The sequence below is a fragment of the Eschscholzia californica genome, unplaced genomic scaffold (assembly GCF_041429995.1).
Source record: "Eschscholzia californica isolate CP2 unplaced genomic scaffold, dmEscCali1.0.p SCAF_3, whole genome shotgun sequence".
Taxonomy (NCBI): domain Eukaryota; kingdom Viridiplantae; phylum Streptophyta; class Magnoliopsida; order Ranunculales; family Papaveraceae; genus Eschscholzia; species Eschscholzia californica.
The window spans coordinates 35,713,594-35,735,200 of record NW_028238420.1 but is presented as its reverse complement, the minus strand read 5'-3'; the positions used below and the strand labels follow the sequence as shown (position 1 = coordinate 35,735,200).

Sequence of the window (21,607 nt, the reverse complement as noted above, 5' to 3'; positions counted from 1 at the left end):
CGTTTATGTCCTTTCCAGATAATTACTTGAATTTCATGATTGATTACAACAAGTTGGATCATGTTGAAACAAATAGGGTACCTAGGCAGATTTTGAGTTTCAATGCTCTAGCCAGACTCCTTATTGTGGGACAATTCTGATACCGATGTGGTTTAAGATAGTACATCGTCCCAACTACTAATTATGCATGCTAACAAGTTTTCCTACGCCTGTAGGCATGGATGGGTCCAGGATTTTCATTTAGGGGGTGCGGATTTATATACCGAAATATTTTTTTTGCAAACACAATAATTAATAAAATACTTATATTCATTAATTATATTGATACATCAACGATTACAAACGCAATTGACCTCTGCGAGAGTTCACATTTTGAAATGTTCGCATAATCGACTCATTGTCAATTTCACTAAAAATTTCTTTTTCAATAAAGACTACTAAACTATCATTTAGTCACGCATCACTCATCATGTTCCTTAAGCGTGTTTTAACTAGCTTCATAGCTGATAAAGCTCCTTCAACAGAGGCAGTTGTAACCGGCAAAGTTAGTGCTAAAGTGATAAGCAAATAAACTAAATGATATGGTTTATCCCGCTTAGTTTCCACCAATGTTCTGGCAAGAGCTTCAATTCCATCTAAATTTGAGAAATCGTCATTGTGCCTCATATCGTAAATGTAATTATCAAGCTGAGAACTTAGTAGCATAGTGTCAAGACTACTGAAATCTGACGGATAAAATTCAGCAAGACGCATCAACTTACTTTTGTCGAAAAGAGCAAAATCTCTAGATAGTCTCAAACATGTCATACAACGGAGCAACTCGGTATTCTTCTCAGTGAAAGGAGCATTTAATTCTTGAAGTTGCATATCAATAACTTGAAAATCTCCACTTGATAGTGATACAAGTTTTGTAATTTGTTGTGCATTCCTTCTGCTTCTCCCTTATACTATGTACGAACCATTAAGATCAACAACTTCAAAATTATGTTTTTCACAAAAAGTACAAACATTCGTGACCAATGATGACCACTCATGGTTTCGTACATAGAGGAGAAGTGATTTTGGTGTGGTTTGAGATGAAGAAATGAGAGATATATATAGAGGTAGAAAATTGTGTAGTTGGATAGATGAATTGAAATTTATAGGGGTTTAGGGTAGATGAATTGAATTTTATAGGATTTATGGTAGATGATTTGAAGTTTATAGGGTAGATGAATTGGGGTTTGTAGGGGGTTTATGGTAGATGAATTGAAGTTTATAGAGTTTAAGGGTAGATAAATTGAAGTTTGTAGGGGTTTATGGTAGATGAATTGAAGTTTTAGAGTTTTGGGTAGTGGTGGCCAACGGGCCGTGCCGTGGCGGCACGACCCGTTTGACAGTTGTGGCTTGTTAGACACGCCACGGGCACGGCATACACGGCTTTGAGCCGTGTCGTGCCGTTCATTCCCAAACCACAAAGTCTGGGTACAGAAACGCCCCATGGCAACGGCCCAGCCGTTGCCGTGACGGTTCCGGCCGTTGCTGTGACGGGTCGTGGCTAATGGGCCAGTTGTTTCTAAACGTAACAAAATGAACCACTAAATAATTTTCAAGTCAAACGTTGTGATCTTTGTTTAAACTTTAGAATCTATGCTTATTTTTTATTACTTAATAATATTATTAACTATTGATTTTATTAATTAATAACTATTTTCAACAAAATAATAATAATGTTTTGTAAATTAAGTATCCGTTTTTAATGTGTTAGCGTGTCGTGGCGGGTTAGGAATGCCATAGGCCGTGGCGGGTCGTGTTTCTGTTCCTGACATACCGTGGTTGACGGGTCTGGGAGCTTAAAATCTCAGACCCGCCACGGTCCGCTTGACTCGTGATGAGTCGGCACGGCACGCGACGTTCCGTGTCGTGCCGTGTTGTCTTATAAGCGGGTCGTGTCGTGCCGTTTCCGGGCCGACACGATCCGTTGGCCACCACTAGTTTAGGGTAGATAAAGTGAAGTTTGTAGGGATTTAGGATATTTGAATTGATTTTATATAGGTTAGTAATTGAATTGATTGTATTATAAATAAATAAAAAATTAAATTGGGGGCAGCTGAGTTCAAGTACTTCAAAAATACATAAAGGCACCAGTACTTCAAAAATAAAATGCACGGTCACTTACATATACAAAAAGGCACAAGTACTTCAAAAATAAAATTTAAAATGCGGGTGCTGGGTTTCGAACTCATGCTCTTCATGTGAAGGTGATTTGAATCCCGGTACTTTAACCATTACCTCATAGTCTTCTTCATGTCATTCACACACATCGTTATATACATAACCATATATACCTACATGTATAAAATAAAATTATTACTACTACTACTATTTTATTTCGGGAGGATCGAGGGGGTACGGCCGCACCCCCTCGCACCCCCATGGATCCGCCCCTGCCTGTGGGGCACTCCTTATGGCTAGTTAATTTACCAATCAATTATACGCAGACAATAGGCTGAAGAGGAGGTGCGACCCTGCTAGCCCCCTCTTCCTAATGGCCTTTTAGGAACAAGGAAGCCTGAGGACAAGTATCTAAAAGAAATCCGATGATGGTAAATTACCTATATATAATGTGTCATATCTGAGTAAACTTAAGCAACAGTTCTTATATTTATTGTGACACTTTGGACAAAAATAAATAAATTCTAAGTTGGTTTGGATTTTATCCTACGGTTGAGCGGTTTTAATGAGATAGGTGAGTACATAACGTGACGGGTCGATATAGGCAGAGCCAAACATTGGCGCAGGCCCTGGATAAAAGATCAAATTAAGTCGACAAAAGATAAATTTTTATATTAAGAGCACACAATAAACTTTACGATCTTCATGTAGTATCATCCGATTTTTTAACTATTTCAACAAAAAAAATTGAATTTTTAACTCATTATATGTAAATTCATGTGCTATTAGGCCAACTCCAATGCAAAGGTTTGAATTTTAGGCTTGCTCCAACGGTCATGTGACCAGGCATCCCTTAATTAACTCTAATTAAACTCACGCGTTATTATCAAACTTTTACATATTAAATTTTTACATTAATAATTAAAACTTATACATTACTAATTAAACTTTTAAATTAATAATCCAACGATCTAAATCTACTCATTGGATCTCTTATTTCACAAGTGTTTAAATACGTATTTCGCACATACACAAGATCACACACATTTTTCACGCACTCATGAAAAACCCGCACACGTGTTTCCCACATGCACAATTTTAGATCTAAGTCCTGAATGCACTGGAGTTGATTTTTGAGCTTAAGCTGAGATCTTTAATTTTGGGTTGAAAAAATGGTTTTTTAGTTCTCACTCAGGCTTGCATTGGAGTTGCTCTTAGTATTATGTAAATGAGAAATTTGTACAATAGGTCAAACGGTTTATAATTGCAGAATCTTGTTTATATTTAGAAGGGTAATTTAGACATTGACCCCCAGTTATTTAGAGATATTAGGACTACACCCCCAAAACAAAATTATGTATGGCGTTGACCCCATTTTCGATTTTTCGTTAAATATCAGTTAAGTGGTTCACGTGCCAACTACATGCGTGACTTATGACAAAAATACCCTTCATAAAATATTTAGGTTATTTGGACATTGATCCCTAACTATTAACTGATATTAGGACTACACAATGGAAACTGAATTCCCGTTTGGTTCTCCCCGAAAACGACCTTCCTTTTTTGAACCCATTTCTAAAGAACTTGAAAAAAAAATTAGAAAAACGAAAAAGAATTTTTTTTCTAGTTTTAAAAGAAAAAAAAGGGTTTATAAAGGGCTCGGAAGAAAACACTATGTATGAATGGTATGAACTGCCTAAACAAGAATTCTTGAACGGCGAACAACCAGAGCCTATTACTCCCTACATCAAAATATTTCCATCAATGAAACATGTAAATCAATTAAGAAATAAAAAATACGCATGTCCGATGAAATGGTTGTTGTTATCTGCTCCAATAACGAATAATTGGGTTAATTGAATAACTAAATAAAATAGATAAACCTTTCTCTTCGTCTCAGGTCGATGGATCTCCTCAATTGGAAGATCTCCTATATGGCTAATACACATTCCAGTGGACCGAGCCTAATTCGAAGTTTCATATTTGACTCTTTGAGCAGAGCGATAGAGACTTCATTTAACTTTGGTTGATCTAGGCCGGAGGCAGACCTACGTCAAGGCAACTCTTCTTTGAAACACTTTGGTATTGTTTCTGGATCAGAATCAAAGTAATGAATTAGAGCACCCCAAAACAAATATATGTTTAGGGATGACTCTCATTCTTGTATTTTTATTTTTTTGTCAAATAACAATAAGTAGTTCGTATGCGATTTCGTATTCCTCTTATTTTTATAGGTTTCAGATATGATGGAAAATTCATTAGAATCTGATAGCATAAGAACGTAATATCTCAAATTGCATTATCTACATAAAGTGATTGGTCCATGAACTCGAAATTAGTCCGAGAACCCGATCCAAATAACCCAGAATATTAAGGAAAACAGGTTACCCGAAGTCCGAGACAGGTTTGACCCGTTTGGCTAGATATATTAGATAGGCTACCGACTTGAAACACATAAAAAAAGGCTTACTACAATACGATCTAGGTGTCCAATAAGTTTGGTTGATTAAATAGATTAGATAAGGTCTGCAGGTATATAATCGTTAATTCAAAGTCTAGTCTTTAGTTAGTTTTAGATTTGTTACTTATAATACAATCATGCATGTGGTTGGAACGCGACCCACTTTACTGATGTTTAACGGAAAAATCAAGAATGAGTGTCAACTACAGACAAATTTTCATTTTGTAGGTGTAGTACGAAAATTGCTAAATAACTGAAGGTCAATTTTTAAGCAAAATTAAATATAACGTGAAGGGTATTTTGTCATAAGCCACGCATGTGGTTGGCACGTGAACCACTTAACTGATACTAAACAGAAAAATAAAAAATGAGGGTCAAGCCATACATATTTCAGTTTAGGGATGTAGTCCTACTATCGCTAACTAGCTAGGGGTCAATGTCTAAATAACTCTATTCAGAAATTATTTTCTAAAATAAAATTATCAGTGGTGGAGCAGTAACTCCACTGTTGTCATCCTTGCATCTCATGATAAGGCAATTGATAGTTTGATATGTTTGTATTTGATTAATGTTGAATAGTTGAAAGCTAAAAGATAAGAAGTATATAATATGAATAATTGTTGGATCGTAAAGAAAATGACTAAAAAAAACAGATGCCCGATTTGATCGTGTGGCAATGAGGTGGACAGGTGAGCCTCATACCATATCACCAATGCATGTTCTTGACAAAATGATAACTTTGTTTTCCAGTTAGTATGTTGACTCGAGCTGCAGCTTGGGCCAGCTGATGAGACATGAAAATGTCCCATCTGAGTCTCTTAATTTAGACGAGTTAGTCTCTCTAGAGCAGTTACTCTCACGAATTACTCTCTTTTATGTTCAGGTACCTTTTTACAGAGTTACGCGTGAAAAACGGATAAAGTCGTAATAAAGACATACTTGAGGGGCATTTTGGTCATTTTAATGACAAGGGTATTCTGGTAAATATTAGTGCTCGTCTGAAAGTAGAGTTCAATACGAATCTATCGGCGAAAGCGGAAGTCGAATCGGAGTCCGGATAAGCAAGTTAGCTTAAGTCAAAGATTTGGAGCGAAAGAGGGTCGACCTAATCAACCGGATGACACGTGGCGGGAATCGGATGTGGTACGCGGAGCAATCTGGACGTGAGCGGGATTTTCTCGGGACTAAATTCAGGCGCACAAGGGAAACTGTGGCCTGCTGATCCAGTGCGCCGGATTCGGTTTATTACGATAGGCCCGTGCAGCCTGACGGTGGATGTTACTCCTAGACACGTGGCGTCATCTTTTGATCTTGTTTCATGCTGCTTCCCTAGTCCGTGATACACTCTATCTGGTTCTCTTGACAGCTAAACTTTTATCTAACAAAACCGTATCTCTCGCACTTAACAATAGAGAGAGAGAGATACGTGATTAGAGATGGGGAGAAGAGATTTTGAGTTATCTTCTGTAGATTAAAAGAGAATCAAAACTGATTATTTAGAGAGAGGGATTGAGGAGGTTTTCGGCTGGTTATATAAAGGAGAAGGAGAATAACAGAGAGGATCATCACGGTTTAAAGAAGAAAGTAGAGAGAGAGAGAGAACCGAGAGCTTATATTGTCGATTTTCTTGATTTTTGATTTTCTTTTTGTTTCCTCTACTTCTTAGTGAGAGAGAGATAGAGAAATTACAAAGAGATAGAGAGTTTACAGAGAAAGAAAGAGAAGGAGATTGTAGAGAGAGAGAGAGAACAGTAATAGATAGGTTCGGTTATGTTATTTCCTTCATCTTGTTTGTAAGTTTATCTTGCTTTGTTTTCTTTTTCTTGGTGAGAGAGAGAGAGAGATTACAGAGAGAGAGAGATTAGAGTAAGAGATATAGAGAGAAAACAGAAAGTTTAGAGAGAGAAAGAGAGTTAAGGAAGGTGAGAAAATAATTTTCTCAGAGAGGAAAATATTTCCGGGAAGACGAGAAAATCGTTTTCCCTAGAGGTGCGTTTGGCAGAATTCTCTGAAAATCAGAAGGAAATCACTTCCTTAGGCTCTGTTTGGTGGGAAAATCGCAGCAAAGTTAAGTTTCTTTCTTCTTTTTCTTATACTAATTCAAATATTTATCGTTTCTAGCATGAGTAGCTAAATCTTTTCTATCTAGGGTTTTAGATGAAGTCATAATAATTATTTTCTCGATAAATTTATTAAAGTTTTTACTATTTTAACGATAAAATCTTCCGGGTTTTTAGACCGTTCATGGACTAAAACCTGAGTTATATAAAGAACTCTCTAAATAGATCAAACTTAAATTGTCGTTAGAATTGTTAGAAAGACGGATTCGAAAACCCTAGGTTCCCTCTTTTTGAATACCGACTTATTTATTTTTGATTTTTATATTTTATTTTTATTTTACCACCATCAAACCAATTTTAAATCTCAATAGTTTTAAGGTTAGAATTTAGTTTAACTTAGTCTCTGAGGAACGAACCGGTCTTACCGGAACTATTACTTGACGCCCGTATACTTGCGGGTGGAGACCTTTTAGGGTAACCTTTTAGGCCCATCAAGTTTTTGGCGCCGCTGCCGGGGACTTGGTTTAAATTTAATCTAATTTTATTTCTATTTTTGGTAAGTTTTTATTTTTGGACACTTTTACTTGCTTTTCCGTTTTTGGTGTAGAAAAAAAACACTAAGGAGCAAAGGAGAAGGCGCAACAAGGAGAGGAGCTCAAAAAGAAGAATTTACATTTTTTGGTATTTTTATTTTCTTATTTTATTTTTTGGTGAGAGAGAGACTTTTAGACTTTCTAGTTTTTTTTTTTTTTTTTTTTTTTTTTTTTTTTTTTTTTAAGTTTTGACCCTAAATTGGAGGGCTTAATTAAATTGTAACCGAAAACCAAAACGAAGCCTCGGGTTGGAACACTCGCGGGTCATCTACAAAGGTCATCGCCCGTCTTGAACGGGAGGTAAATTTCTTGAACACCCACGAATCTCCTGTCAGTGGGTATTTGTGTGAATTCGTGTGCCTAATTGCTTTGATCGAACTGTTAGTGTAATCATTCTAGTAAGGACACTAACCCAGTTACAAGATAAGAAACGGATTTCATCACCGTTCTCTTGCCCACATAGGTAACAACATTCACGAACCCAAACCTCACTTAAAAAGCTAAAATATTATTTAGACATCAGCCCCTAAGGTATCGAACTCATAGGACCCTTCAAAAACAACTCGGGAAATTGACTTTTATCTAGGCATTCTCAGAGGAAAATTTGTAAACAATTCTTGTCAAAAAGGCCGCCTCGAGAAGAGGAAACGTTTGTCGAAGGAAGACGGCTGTCACAACGTTCATCGTTGGTTGTCTTCCTGGAGAATTGTTTACCGACTACTCTGATCGAGTAACCTTTATAACAGTCAAAGTGCAAGTGTTGTGGCGAAGTAGGAGCTGTCTAGCTTTTTAGGTGAATCTGACAAATCCACTCATTGCTAGATTTTGTCTAGGTTGCTTGGTGGAGTCAGCCTGATTGTGTTTGCTTTCCTATAGGATCTTCGTAGGGCTTCCTCGGTTTTCGGTCTCCGAAAAAAAAAAAAAAAAGTTTTGAGACTATCCTTGTTCATTGGGCTCTAGTTTATGCCCAATAGATATCGTGATAAGAGAGGTCGTTTCATCAGTAGAGAAACACATTTAAGTAATCTTTTAGCAAATCTCTCTTTGAGTGACACTATGGGTGAAAATCTAAACCAAGCCAGGGATGGAAATCAACCTATGACACTCAGGGATTACATGAATCCCACTAGAACGTGTCAACCGTCATGCATACAGTTACCCCAATGCACGACTCAATTCGAGTTGAAACCGAGCATTATTCAAATGCTCCCTGTTTTCCGTGGGGTTGAGAACGAGAATCCCTAGTACCATGTTAGGGATTTCGAAGAAATCTGTGGGACTATGAATTTCCCCAATATGCCTGACGAATCGAGAAGACTAAGAAACAACTGTTAAAAGATCTGATGATGAACAAGAGTTGAGATTCCAAGATATTTGACATTCCAGAAGATTGAATTTCATGTATTTAGACTACTAAGAAACTCAAATTTACACTATAAAAATGAGTTAGGTCCTAGAGTTTTGTTCATTCAGTTAAGCTTGACCAATGTTGTAATAAATCGAACCACAATTGTAGGAATCAATACAATAGTAGTTCATGGCCTTCTGCGTGAGTGTAGGTCGTGATTATCCAATCGAACCACGTTAAGTTATTGTGTCCCTATTTCAACTTTGTCTCTCTGATTATCACATACTCAGTGAATTTAATAGGCTGCGACTTCCAAACAACAAAAACTTGCCATTACCAAGTGCTCCATTTTAGGTTTTGAACACAACCCCAAGGGAATATATGGTTGTGTTGGACCAGTGGCGTGTTTGAAGGGGTGCGCACCGGGTCCCCTCAAACCACCCAATTTTGTGAGGTTGATAGGGGCCCTTATATATGGAACAGGTATTATAATTTGGCAGTCAATGATCCTCCCAAAAGTAACGCAGCTTAGTTGGTTAACATCTTGTGTAATAACCTTGAGGTCTCATGTTCAAAACCCCTGGTTAGTAATTTTTATTCATTTTATCAACTCATTATTACCTTGAAGTATTTTTTTGTCAAGGAATTACCTTGAAGTATTACTAACAACAACTACTATTAGTTAAGGTAATCAATTAGTTTTAGTTATACTTAAAAGACTAGTTATAAATGAAATACTTTATTTTTTTTTGAACTATCCTTACATTAATTAATATAAACGTTATTACAATATTTATCAACTAAAATACAAGGAATATTACACCACTTTTTTTACTTCTATTCTTCTTTCTCGCCCATTTAGCTAGCTTGCCTGCATTCGAGTTGAGCTTTCTTCTAGTGTAATTGAATTGAACTCCATCAAAATTTCTTCTGATTTCTCGAATTTTCCTGATATGAATCAAGGATTGCCAGTGAACTGTATGCTTTCTATTCCGGATGTGCTTGATGAGATTCATGTTGTCGCTTTCTATTATTATTGATTTGTGATTCTGTTCTTTAGCCCATTCCATGCCATATAAAATGGCCATTGCTTCACATTCCTCACTGTTTCTTGCCCTCGAGGTTTTCACTTGAGCTTCGATAAATTTCGAGTCTGCATTATGAGCTATTAAACTGATTCCCGTATTGGATGTTACATTCACAAAAGATGCATCAACGTTAATCTTAATGAAATGTTCGGTAGGAGGTTGCCACTTATCAGTGGGTTTATGATTGATTTTCACAGGTTTTTTCTTGATTTTTGGGAATGCTTTGATCATTCTGACGATCGTATTAAGATCGTTTATCTCGTGTTGGAAACAGTGATCACATCTTACTTTCCATAATATCAAAAGAATACTTGCAAAGTGGATATCATCACTGGTGTCACAATAGTGGGGATTACCTTCCCAGGAAAAGATCCAATCTGAGATGGATGTTATGTTCTCAGAGATAATATTAAAGTTAAACCATACATTTTTTGCCAGTGCACAGTGTAAAAGTGCATGTTCAATTGTTTCGACGTTCATACAGTTTGGGCAAATGGTGTTATTGTCAATGTATTTCCCTATTCTCTCTCTTACTGGGAGAGCTTTATTATAGATTTTCTAGATAAATATTTTAATACGCGGAACAGTCAGAAGAAACCAGATGAACTTCCAGTTCCGATGGTTAGGGTTTTGAGTGATATTATTGGTGCTAAGATGATGATACATGGATATTACCGTGAAGTTACTTGATTCAGTTAACTTCCATTTGAGTTGATCATGCCCTTCTCTAATCACCTGTATAGCTTTGATAAGGTTTTGGGTCGTGGTGTCAAAGTTTACATTGAGAGCATCATTACTCCAGGAGTTATTCGTAATAAGTTGGGCCACCTTATTCAGATTAGAGTTATTCGTGTTCGGCACTGGTCCATTGATTTCGGGGATTCAATTATCTTCTCAAATGTTAATAACCTTGCCCAACTGAACTTCCCATGTGGTTAATTCCTCGATAAGATTGTAATGCTTTCTTATAGTTTTCCAACTCCAAGAGTGATGCGGTTTAGCCGGACCCGGTTTAATAGTGTGGGGGAAGTATTTAGCTTTGAGAAGTTTTACCCAAAAAGCTTCAGGTTCTGTTTTGAGTCTCCATGCCATTTTAGAGAGCATGGCAGTGTTGTCAAGTTCCGGCAAGTGGATTCCGAGTCCTCCTTGATTCTTAGGAAGACAGATATAAGACCATGCTTTGGTGCATATACCCTTCGACTTACCCCACCAGAAAGTCCGTTGAACGGACTGATGTGACACTAAAATGTCACATTTGGAGAGCCTAACTTAGACTAATTATTCCTTTTCGAGTGTTATCAATAATATTTTATGTGTTTTTCATGTTAGGTACCTATTTTGGATTTAGACATGAAAATCGGAATAAAGGGAACGAATTGTCACTATCATTTCATGTGCCCAAAATGAGAGAAAAAGATTTCAAGCAAATGAAATGTCAAGTGGAGTCGATGACGAGTCTGACGGTAAAAACGGAAGTTCAATCGGAGTTCGAACGGGGAAGTTATGAAAGAAAGAAGCCAATGTCTTTTCTTGAAGGCACTCCCCTTGGTTCTAAATGTAGAGACAAGATGGAGGCACCTCTTGATTTCTAAATCAAGCCCAAAGCCCACAAAAACCAAAGAAGAAGAAAAGAGTAGAAAATATATGGGCACCCTTCTTTATGGTCCAAGTCAAAATAGTCAAGAGTCAAAGTCAAGATGGACCTAGGGTTTGAGTAGTAAAAGAAGTAGGCTACTATATTTCATCTTCTTCAAGCACCAAGCAAAGGAGAGAAAAGAGGAGGCTAGGGTTTTGGGTGTTCTTGAGCTCCAAGCTTCTAGGGTTTGAGTGGAAGAGAGAAGAAGGAGGTAGGAGTAGCCGGCCTTAGCTTGGCCAGCCAAGCAAGGCCGGCACTACAAGAGCTCGGGCAGCCATGGAAGGATAGGCATGGGACAGCACACAACAACAGCCCGAGCTGCATCCTAGAAGGTGGAGCACGGGACGCGTCCACGGAGCAGCAGCAGCCGCGACCTGCAACAGCTACCGGAGCGACCTGCAACAGCGACCGGAGCAAGGACGCGTCCACGGGAAGCTTCACACAGCTCAGGACGCGTCTGTAGATGCATCCTGCAGCTCGGACCGGCCTTGGGGACGCGACTTCTAGCAGCTCAAGGCCGGACAGCACCTCATTTAGCCGGAAACTCCATTTTTTGGCCGAATTGGCCGGACTTTTATGAGTTCTCCGGCAACCTTCTTGATCCGAAACTTTAGGGCTTTTACTTCCCATGTCATGGTCTTGCTTCCCATATGGTTTGATTTCATTTTGGACAAGAAATTTCTAGAGGGAGAAAGCTAGGGTTAGCTTTAATGGAGGTTGTGTTCTAAGTGGAGAAGATGATGGTGGTCGCTATGGGGAACCCAGAAAATTGCTAAGGGGAGATCAGCTGCAACTAAAAACTCATATTTTCCGACGATCTTAGCCTCGAACCACATCGAAAAAGGGGGATTCTCTCATCATTTTCTTTCCATTTCTTATTCAATCACCATGTTTAGCTAACTTTAGTGTGTCGATTATATGAGATGAAATGTGATGAATTCGTGATTATGTTTAATATGATTTGATGTTTTGATTATGAATTGATGTTCATTTAATTCGATTATCGTTTTGATCGTATTTTCATGTGTCTTGTCAAGCACTTCGCATAGTTAATAAACGAAACGAAGTATTCGATATCGATCGTAGTCTAAGTCATATTTTCATGTGTCTTGTCATGCACTTCACATAGTTAGGCGACTAGACAACACTTTCGTTGACTCAGGATTAACCGATTATGACATTTGTTTGACTAAGTATGATCTCCGGATATACGTAATGCTTATAGACATCACCTTAGGAGTCGAACATCGGTTATACTTTGAACATTAGAGCGGACCATACATAGTTGTAGGTTTATCATTTTGGATTCCCGGGCTTCGACACCTCTCTCACTTATTTATCTCCCGACTCTTGTTGCCTCCCGACTCTTGCTCCTCCGACACTTCTCTCGAATCTCTCTCGCCCATTTTACTTTGATTGTTTAGTGTAGTTTTGCTTGTTTTCTTCTTTATTGCTTATTAATCAAAAACCTCCCACTTTTATCTTGTTTCTTTTCTTTTTAGTCTAAGTTAGCTAGTGATACCTAGGACGGCGAACGAGACTCCTTCGTTATCTGAACTACCTTCCTATCCTTGGATCGATCCCGGCTTTGCCGGATTACTACTTGATACCTCCGCTTGGGTGTGCAACCTTTTTAGGTGCATCACGGACTTAATGCATTTGCTAATACCTTTGGGGATAGCAAAGCACTGCATCTGATATCGGGGTACGGCTGCAGCGATGGTCGCTATGACCACTGTGCGACCTGCTTGGGAAAGAAAATAGTGATTCCATTTGTTGAGCTTGTTGTTGATTTGTTCCAGGATATCATTGAAAACTTTAGTCTTTTGGGCTCCGATAAAGAGTTGGGCGCCCAGGTCTTTTTCTGAAGTAGAAGCGTATTTGACTTTGAGAGTCCGCATAATGAGGTGCTTGAACTTCGAGTGTGAATTCTTGGAATAGAAGATGTTAGATTTGGTGTAGTTACTCATTTGTCCTGAGGTCTCGCAGAATTCTTGAAGGATCTTCTTGAGATTGAGGATGTTATCGATGGTGTTTTTACCGAAAATGATGCAATCATCCGCGAAAAGGAGATGGGAAATTTCCAGATCCGAGTTGTTAGTAGGAAAGCCTAAGAATCTCTTTTGACCATTATTAATTAGACATTAACTTGCGACTAAGGCCTTCCATGGCTAGGGTGAAAAGGAAAGAGGAAAGCGGGTCGCCTTGTCTTAAGCCCCTGGACGGATAGAACTTATTACCTGGACGACCATTTACTAGCACTGACATAGAGGAGGTAGAGATACAAGTGTAAATCATCTTAATCCAGTGCTCATCATAACCCAAGTTTCTCATAATGTCCCAACAGAAATTTCCATTCAATTCTGTCAAAATCTTTGGACATGTCTAACTTGAGCCCAAAATAACCGGCTTCTCCTTTCATTTTCTTGTAAGAGTGAATAATCTCTTGCCCTGTGATGATATTGTCAGTAATCTGTCTTCTTGAGACATAGGTCGCTTGGAAGGGAGTGATGATTGGGTTTAAGGTGTTTTTAAGTGGTGGCCAATATACGGACAATCAAATATCCTATGTGGACAACAATTTTTGGGTCGGGCAAGTCACCTGTGTCCAACTTGCATTTACTAGAGGGACAAAACTATTAGGGTTAAAATGTTAAAATAATAAATTTTTTGAGGATCATAGACAAATATAATACTTTAGATTAAAAGAAGAAACTAATTTTGCCATTCTTCTTCTTCGTCCTCCCTAAAGTCCTAAGAAGCACCTTGATGTTGAGCTACTCTTGATGAAGATGAAACTCTATCTAATTATCTCTCTCTCTCTAAGTATTTTTAAAAATCTAAGCAAAAGAGATAAAATAGAACCAGATACAAACCCTAAGAAGTAAAAAGACAAACTTGCAATACTAGGTCAGTGATGAAAGTCCCAAATGAAGATTCTGTCCGCTTCTCCTTCTCATTCATTACTGATGATGAAGAAGGTTTTAATTGTTGATTTTGGTGGTAAGGTTTTAATTGTTGATTTTGGTGGTCTTTTATTGCTTTCTATTAAGGACTTTAGTACTCAATGATGGGCAAATACTACAGCACTTCATTTCATCTAGGTATTTGATTAATAGAACTTTAGAGTTCATATAAGTTATCTGCCAACAGTAAAAAGAAGTAATTAAAGAGCTACTAAGAACTTAATAGAGGACAGTAATGGTATGGAATTACATATTCGCACTGAAAAATCTCGCTCATATGATCTTCCAGCTCTAATAATATCTTCTTCCTCTGATTTCTTTTCTACCATCTTGCCTCCGTCTCTGAATCAACAAACAGACCCACTGGCTATGGTGGAAATTTCTTTTATGTTACTCGTTTTCCTTCTCTTGTAAACAAATCCATGGTTATTAGAAATCTCATTGACCTTCCTCCCATGATCTTACTAGTTCTTCTCCTGCCATGCCGTTTGGTGTTCCACCATTGAAGAAGAAGAAGTCGAAGGTCTTTCTTAGGGTTTGTGGCAGAAAAAATGGGACTTAAAAGTAAAAATTCAAATTCTTGGAGGGCGTGAGTCAAATATATTAGAGTGATGTCCCTCTAAAAATTGTTGTCCATCTAATTTTTTCGTTTGTCCACGTAAATTTGTTGTCCACATAAAATATTTGATTGTCCATATATTGCCCACCTTTTAAGTTTGTCGGCCAGCGACTTTGTAATGATTTTGTAGGTGGTATTTAAAAGGCTGATAGGACGAAAATCTGCTGGGGTTTGAGGGATTGGAGTTTTGGGGATTAAGCAAATGTGGGTATGATTAATGTCAGGGGGGAGATTCGTTGTTGTAAAGAAATTTTGAACCAGGTCGTGGATGTCCGCGTTGATCGTATCCCAATTCGATTGGAAGAAACCGTACATTTATATGTAAAAACCGTCTGGGGATTAGGCCCAGACGGATACCCTCCTTATTTTTTATTTTTTTGTAGGTGTGTGGTTCATTGTACGGTTTTTACATATAAATGTTCAGGAGAAAAAAATACACAACTTGAATTCATCATGATAAAAAAAAATGTATATACCTTAGTTCATTTGTGATATTTACTAAATGTATTATGTGTAAAAAAAAAAATTACGTTCTAATATTATCAGAAAAAGAGCCCAATTTTTCTCGCACCGGGCTCCCAAGTTCTCGGTCACGCCACTGTGTTTGGACTAATAGTTTAAGGACGAACTCCTCTGGTTCTATAGGCCCAAAAGATAATTCTACTTTAAATGGTCCTTCCAATCTTTGTCTCCCACCTCCTTGGCTACTTTTCCTTTCACTCCCTGTTTGATCACAATAAAAGGAAGAACAAATAACTTTTTTTTTTTGAGAAAATGATTCTTGCAAAATATTTTCATATTTATGTTGTTAGGTTTGCAATTAAATATTTGTAGTTCTATCAATTTTCTATTTTTCAGGGTTTCATTTGTTAAAATATTTTCATAATGAATTTATATCATAATTAAAGTATTTCTTGTTTGCTCGTCTTTTCATACGCTTCTCCAAAATGAAACATCAATATTTTATACAACTATGTTGCTGGACTTGCAATTTTTTTTTGTTGAGAACTGGATTTGCAATTTGGTAATTCTAAAAATCACCACAACAAAATCTAAATAAAATATTAATCTAGTAAAGTTAAAATACTAAAAAAAATGATTATTTGGGGACATCTTAATAAGTCTCTTGGGTATAGAAACTCAGTCGATCAAGATTGACTTAGCGGGCATATTTATTTTTAGCTACAATTTATTTAATTAAACTCTGCTCCCTAATTTTCATCTTCTCATCACTTTCACAACCCCAATTTTCAACCACCACCATTCCGACCATCACTAATCTCACCTCTCTTCTTCTTCTCTTTCGTTATCTCTATCTCTCAAGCTCGTTTCTCTATCTCCTGCCATTCTCTATCTCAATATATGCTCCTCTCTCTCATCGTTACTCACTTCTCTCAGTATTTCTGTCACTATGAGATAGTAAGAGACAAAAACATTTTCCTTCGACGGAATTATGAAATAGAAAGAAACAGTGAGAGAGGCTGAGAGAGAATGGAACGGTAAAAGAGGGAGAGAGAAAGAAAGGGAGAGAGAGTAAACAAGAGATATAGAGAGAGAATCAACAAGAGAGAAAGAAAGATAACATAGAAGCTGAGAAGGAGAGGAAGAGGATGAGAGAAGGAGATGAAAATTAGGCGGCAAAAATAAAAAATATAAAAAAAATCAATGTTCAGACTCAAAATGAATATGCCGCCCCTTCAACTTTAATGTGAAATAGGTCCAAGTTAGGTTGCACACCAAAGAGTCCCTCATTATCAGATGACTCAATATATTTTGAAAAATGCAAGATATATAACAGAATTTATACATCAAAACGAATAATTTTTACTGATGCAAAAGTACAATATCACCCCAATCTTCTTGGATATTCCTACAGTAAGTGTACAGACGTGACAGAGTTGTGCCGCTGGTTTACAGTCTGTGTTATATCCACAAAAACTAACAACTAAAATCATTCGGACCAGTCCGTGCAATCGAAGTCTGTATGTTCACTTCAGTCAAAATACGAGGGACCCAGAGTGTGGTGGGTAGCCCAAGTTGTAACTCACTTCAGTCCCTACAGCCACTCAAATTGGGTTGGCATAATAGCTGCAGGATATCAAATTCCAGGAATTCAGAACACTTGAAGGATCTTATCTTCACTAGTGCTCATTTTCTAGGATCTACTTAAAGAAACTCAATTCCTATATAGAGTTTAAATTTTCTTTTGCAGTAAAGAGATGTAACAGTTTTATCTATATCAGAGCATTAGTATAGAACACTGAAAATCAATACAAAAGACTTTATATTCACACACTTGCAATTCAACCCACAAGAAAACCATTGAAACACAGAAAGCCCCAAGACTCGAGTTCAATACAGAGTGGTCGGTACACTTAGAGCTCCACTTTTTATGATAACTTTTGTCTTTCATTTGGCCGGATAGACCACCTGCAACTTCGACATGGATGCCAACAAATTCTAAGATGTTCTTCATGCCATGCCACAATAGAGCATGAAGGACTCTTCTCAAACCCAATTTGCTTGTAACTATAAATTCAACTTCCGCATACAGAAAATTAAAAATAATTTCCTTTCGAGATTGAAGATATAAAGCAATAGAATCAGATGAGAAGGTTTCATACTTGGCATGGAGGATTCTGTTGTCCATTTTTTTGTGCTTCATCTGGAAACCATGTGGGATTAGCCCTACTTGAGGCTATAGTCGAGGATAAATTATCAGAGATCTTAGCTAAAGAACGATACTGCAACTTGACACTCTCTGCATTGTCCAATGTCTTTACTACGTACCTGTAATAACAAAATCAAATAGGATTATCTCCTGTATTTCGTTAACAACAAAAAAAAAAACTGAGTTATTTCTCAGTGGTGACCCGGGTTCGGCATTCACTATCGGAGCTCATCCTTATGAAAAAACTAGGTGTTTCTCATGAGAGGGACTAGTAACCTTGAAGTCATATATGGTCGAAACCAAACAAATATGCCAAAGCAGGATTAATCCACCACCTGTTTCTCCGATATCTTTGCCAGTTTTAACTGATTAAGCTGGCAGACTTAAAATAGTGATTCAAAACAAACTAACCATCCATTCAAGCACTGAGTCGTTACAACAGCCTCACGTCCAACAAAGCGTATAGGAGTCCTCTTGTTTCCCTACATTTGAATTGCTTTAGGCTACTGTTTTTCAAAATGAACAATTAGAAACTAAATAGAAAAATCTACAAATTGATTTTCCAGTGAAGTACCTTGATAATAACCCGATCATTGACAACAAACGGAAACTGAACACCCTTACCCCTTGTATTACCATCCATGGAAAACGGGTCAAAGTTACTACAGTCATTCTGCATAAAGCAAGAAATAGACGAATATGTTGAGAAGCCATACAAGACAATATACCAGAAAGTATTTTGGATTATGCAGCACGGAAAGAAAGACTATGGAAAAGACAAACCTGTTCATATCTTTCTCTTCTTCGTTTTGATCGTTGAGATTGTAATTCTTCTTCCCGACGAAATGCCTGAATTGCAGAACGAAGTGCTATATGAAAACCACATGGACATACACATAATTAGTAGATTGTTGCTATAAGGGTGACCCATGAAAACTATATATTGTAGAGAATAAACCAATACAGTAAGAAATACGCATATATAAATTTCCAAACACAAACGATAAATAAATTTTGAATTGTCATGAAACGATTACGAGTTTCTGACATATATGAGATACGTTCCTAAAATATTCAGAGGTTACTAACCGTAGGCAAATCTGATTCAAACCATTAACGGAACCAGTATTTACAACATATATCAATGTAAACCATATCTGAACAGCATAATAGTTTAAGAAGGTTAGTGAGCATGAAGTATGTAAATACAATATTACAGCAGAAACACTATGGTATTGCTTACTTACAAAGATTTGGTGCCACAGAATCTTCTGAAACTGGTTGTGAACAAGTATAGCAAGCTTTCTGCAATTTAGAAGGTGGGTAGTATTAAGCATCAAGAGAAAAGTCTAATTATACACATTAAAAAGGATCCCTCCGATATTCTTTGAGTGATAACCATAACAAAAGAAATGACTGGGTTAAGAACTCACTATTCTCAAAACATGTTGAATTCCACCAGTTCCGAATGAATGCCCGCATTGCAGTATCATGGCATCATCCATCAGACTTCCTCTATATAACCACAATAGAGGCAAACAATCAGTTATAAGCATTTAACGGTGAAACAGCTAATTGTAGTTGAAAATGTCATCCAGGTAACAAAAAACTGCTCCAAGTTAATGAATTGTGTCTCTTAGAGTATCGGGCTATCGGCCACTTGGTCAGCTCTTAAAGCATCTCCAATGGAGAACTCAAAAAACACTCTAATTGTCCTATTTGTCAAGTTTCAATTGAGGTTTTACTTCCTTGATGACACTACTGAGATCCCCTATACAAAAGACATCTCCAGTGCAACACTCTAAAAATCTAAAAATTACTCGCATGTCATTTCCAGATGAGTAGTTTTTTTTTTGTTTAATATTGAGTGGACAATTGAGGTCCTCAAGAGGAATCTCAAACATTGAGTTTCTTCTCGAGACATCTTAGAAATAAATGTTGCCACATCATCTTAAGAACCAAATTGAGTTTTGCATTGGAGAGAGTTTTCTTTTTTTAGAGTTTTCAAAGTGGTCTTGCATTGGAGATGCTCTTATGGAGGAGCTTGTGTCCTTCGTATTCTTCATTATGAACTAACATTACCAATTGCCCTAAATTCATTTTAAAATCTAAATCCAAGAGATTGCTCGTGAGTCTACACCCGCACATTGAAGTAGTGAATTTCAGTCTAATCATTGAGAAGAACTCCACAAATAAGACTAAACAGAAGATACTCAATCATAAAGAGACCTCAAATGAAACTAGTGAATGTGCAAGCAAACTTACGTAATAGGGTCTGAGAAAATAACTCTTAGAGACTCCCCGGATTCCTTTGCAAAAGACACGTCTTTTCTGCTACTAAACCCGGAACTATTCTCTCCTCCTATCACCTTATGCACCACACCAACTCCCTCCGATCCTTGTAGTAACTGCGAATAGAATGAATCTGGTTCCGCAATTGTAACGGAATTCTCATTAGAAGTGATCCTTCCCTGTTGATGTTGTTGTTCACTTGAACTCCCATTAATTTTTGCATTGTGAACAACATTGCAATCTTTCACCATTACTCCTCTACCTAATTGGAACATTACCAACTTCTTAATCACAATAGAACCAAAAAAAATAATAATAAAACTTGCTAAGAAAAACTAGAATTTCAACATAAAAAAGAAGAACTGCATTTCTACTTGATCCAAATATAAACATAATAACATTAATAAGCATCATCAATATCAAAACCTTAGAAAAATTCGAAAGCTTCTTACCAAAAGAAGAATGTTGCTTCTGTAAATCCCCTTTCTCGTTGAAATTCTTCTCCAAACTACTATTTATGCTACTACTGCTATTATTATTATTCTTATTACTATTACCCTCTTGAACAATAACCAAACCCTCAACTTCCCCATCTCCATCATCATCGTCTTCATCATCTTCATCTTCATCATCATCATCATCATCACCTTCTGTTCCATCTCCAGTTAGTGTTCCTGTACTTCCATCATGACCATTCCAGTTACAATTCCCCTGACGATCATCTTGATGTCTAACCGGTGAATTTTCATAAATATTCCGGCGGAAATCAGTATTTTGAGGTCGAAAGAACTGTTGTTCTCGTTCAATAGAACAATCTTTTGCTTCAACAACAAAACCAGTTAATTCTCTAGGTTTAGTAATCCTTCCAGCAGGATCTTCAACTCCCCTTTGAATTCCTTCTTGAACTGACCCACAATTAAATTGCAAACTCACATCTTGAAATAACATTTGAGAATTCAATCCTGTGTTTTCCATTCTTTGAACTGGAAGTGGATTCATCGACTCAGACTTTTCACATACCATTAATGAAATTTGAGAACCCCAAATTCACCCCCAAAATCGATTTAGAGCTCAGGTGATAAGAACATTGTGAAATTGCAGAGGGAATGAGAAACTTGTTATAATGAATTTCAAGATGGATTTGTTGAATGTGGGAGGTATTTCGGAAAGAAATTAGGGCAAAGAAAAGGTAACTTTTTCTTTTCTGATAGATATTCAACTTTTTTAAGTTGTGGCCCGTTGGTTCATTAAAAACTCTATTGATGGACTCTCCTTACGTTTTCAATCGTGCCGCTGCTGTTCGGTGGAATTCAAAGTTTTTTTTTTTTTTTTTATGAAGTAAAATACCATTAAAGGAAAACGACTCAAACAAAATTAAATAACAGCGGAAATAAAAGTGGAAACAACATTCCAAATTTTCTTTTGACAATATTTACGACCCCAATTTAGCGATAGCATCCGCCTGCGAATTGCATTCTCTAGGAACGTGAGAGAAGATGAATCCTGTGAATTTGTCTTTGATATCTATAATCTGTTGTATGACTCTTTTTATTACCAGTGAATCCCTACACTATTGCCGTTGAGGAAGAGGATTATAGCATGATTGTCGTTTTCTAAATGAACATGAGAGATTTGCAGTTGGATAGTCCATAAAAGACTGGATAGAATGACTATACTTTCGCATTCTTCCGCGTGCTGACCTCGCACTGAATCAGCTGC

The 21,607-nt window shown here is 37.2% G+C and overlaps 1 protein-coding gene across 2 annotated transcripts; it reads right to left on the bottom strand.

Annotated features, from left to right (window-relative positions):
* Window positions 1-16,696: 16,696 nt before the first annotated feature.
* Window positions 16,697-21,237, bottom strand: LOC147549872 (uncharacterized). 2 transcript variants are annotated; one of them, XM_086669162.1, is made up of 9 exons: window positions 20,341-21,237; window positions 19,862-20,150; window positions 19,030-19,111; window positions 18,844-18,901; window positions 18,380-18,465; window positions 18,171-18,269; window positions 18,008-18,078; window positions 17,550-17,715; window positions 16,697-17,013 (listed from the first exon to the last, which is right to left on the bottom strand). In XM_086669162.1, exons 1-9 carry the CDS (start codon window positions 20,909-20,911, stop codon window positions 16,975-16,977), a joined length of 1,461 nt encoding a protein of 486 aa, XP_086525288.1. In that variant the 5' UTR covers window positions 20,912-21,237; the 3' UTR covers window positions 16,697-16,974. The 2 variants fall into 2 exon arrangements, with proteins under 2 accessions (XP_086525288.1, XP_086525290.1); XM_086669164.1 differs by lacking the exon at window positions 16,697-17,013 and adding an exon at window positions 17,154-17,454.
* Window positions 21,238-21,607: the final 370 nt, after the last annotated feature.

What these genes read in the sequence shown, in the direction of transcription:
- LOC147549872 (XM_086669162.1), bottom strand. Translation starts at nt 20,911, where the DNA reads ATGGTATGTGAAAAGTCTGAGTCGATGAATCCACTTCCAGTTCAAAGA. An exon ending in GAAGCAACATTCTTCTTTTG is followed by an intron (nt 20,151 to 20,340) that starts GTAAGAAGCTTT and finishes TGTTCCAATTAG; the next exon opens with GTAGAGGAGTAATGGTGAAA. An exon ending in ATTTTCTCAGACCCTATTAC is followed by an intron (nt 19,112 to 19,861) that starts GTAAGTTTGCTT and finishes GTGGTTATATAG; the next exon opens with AGGAAGTCTGATGGATGATG.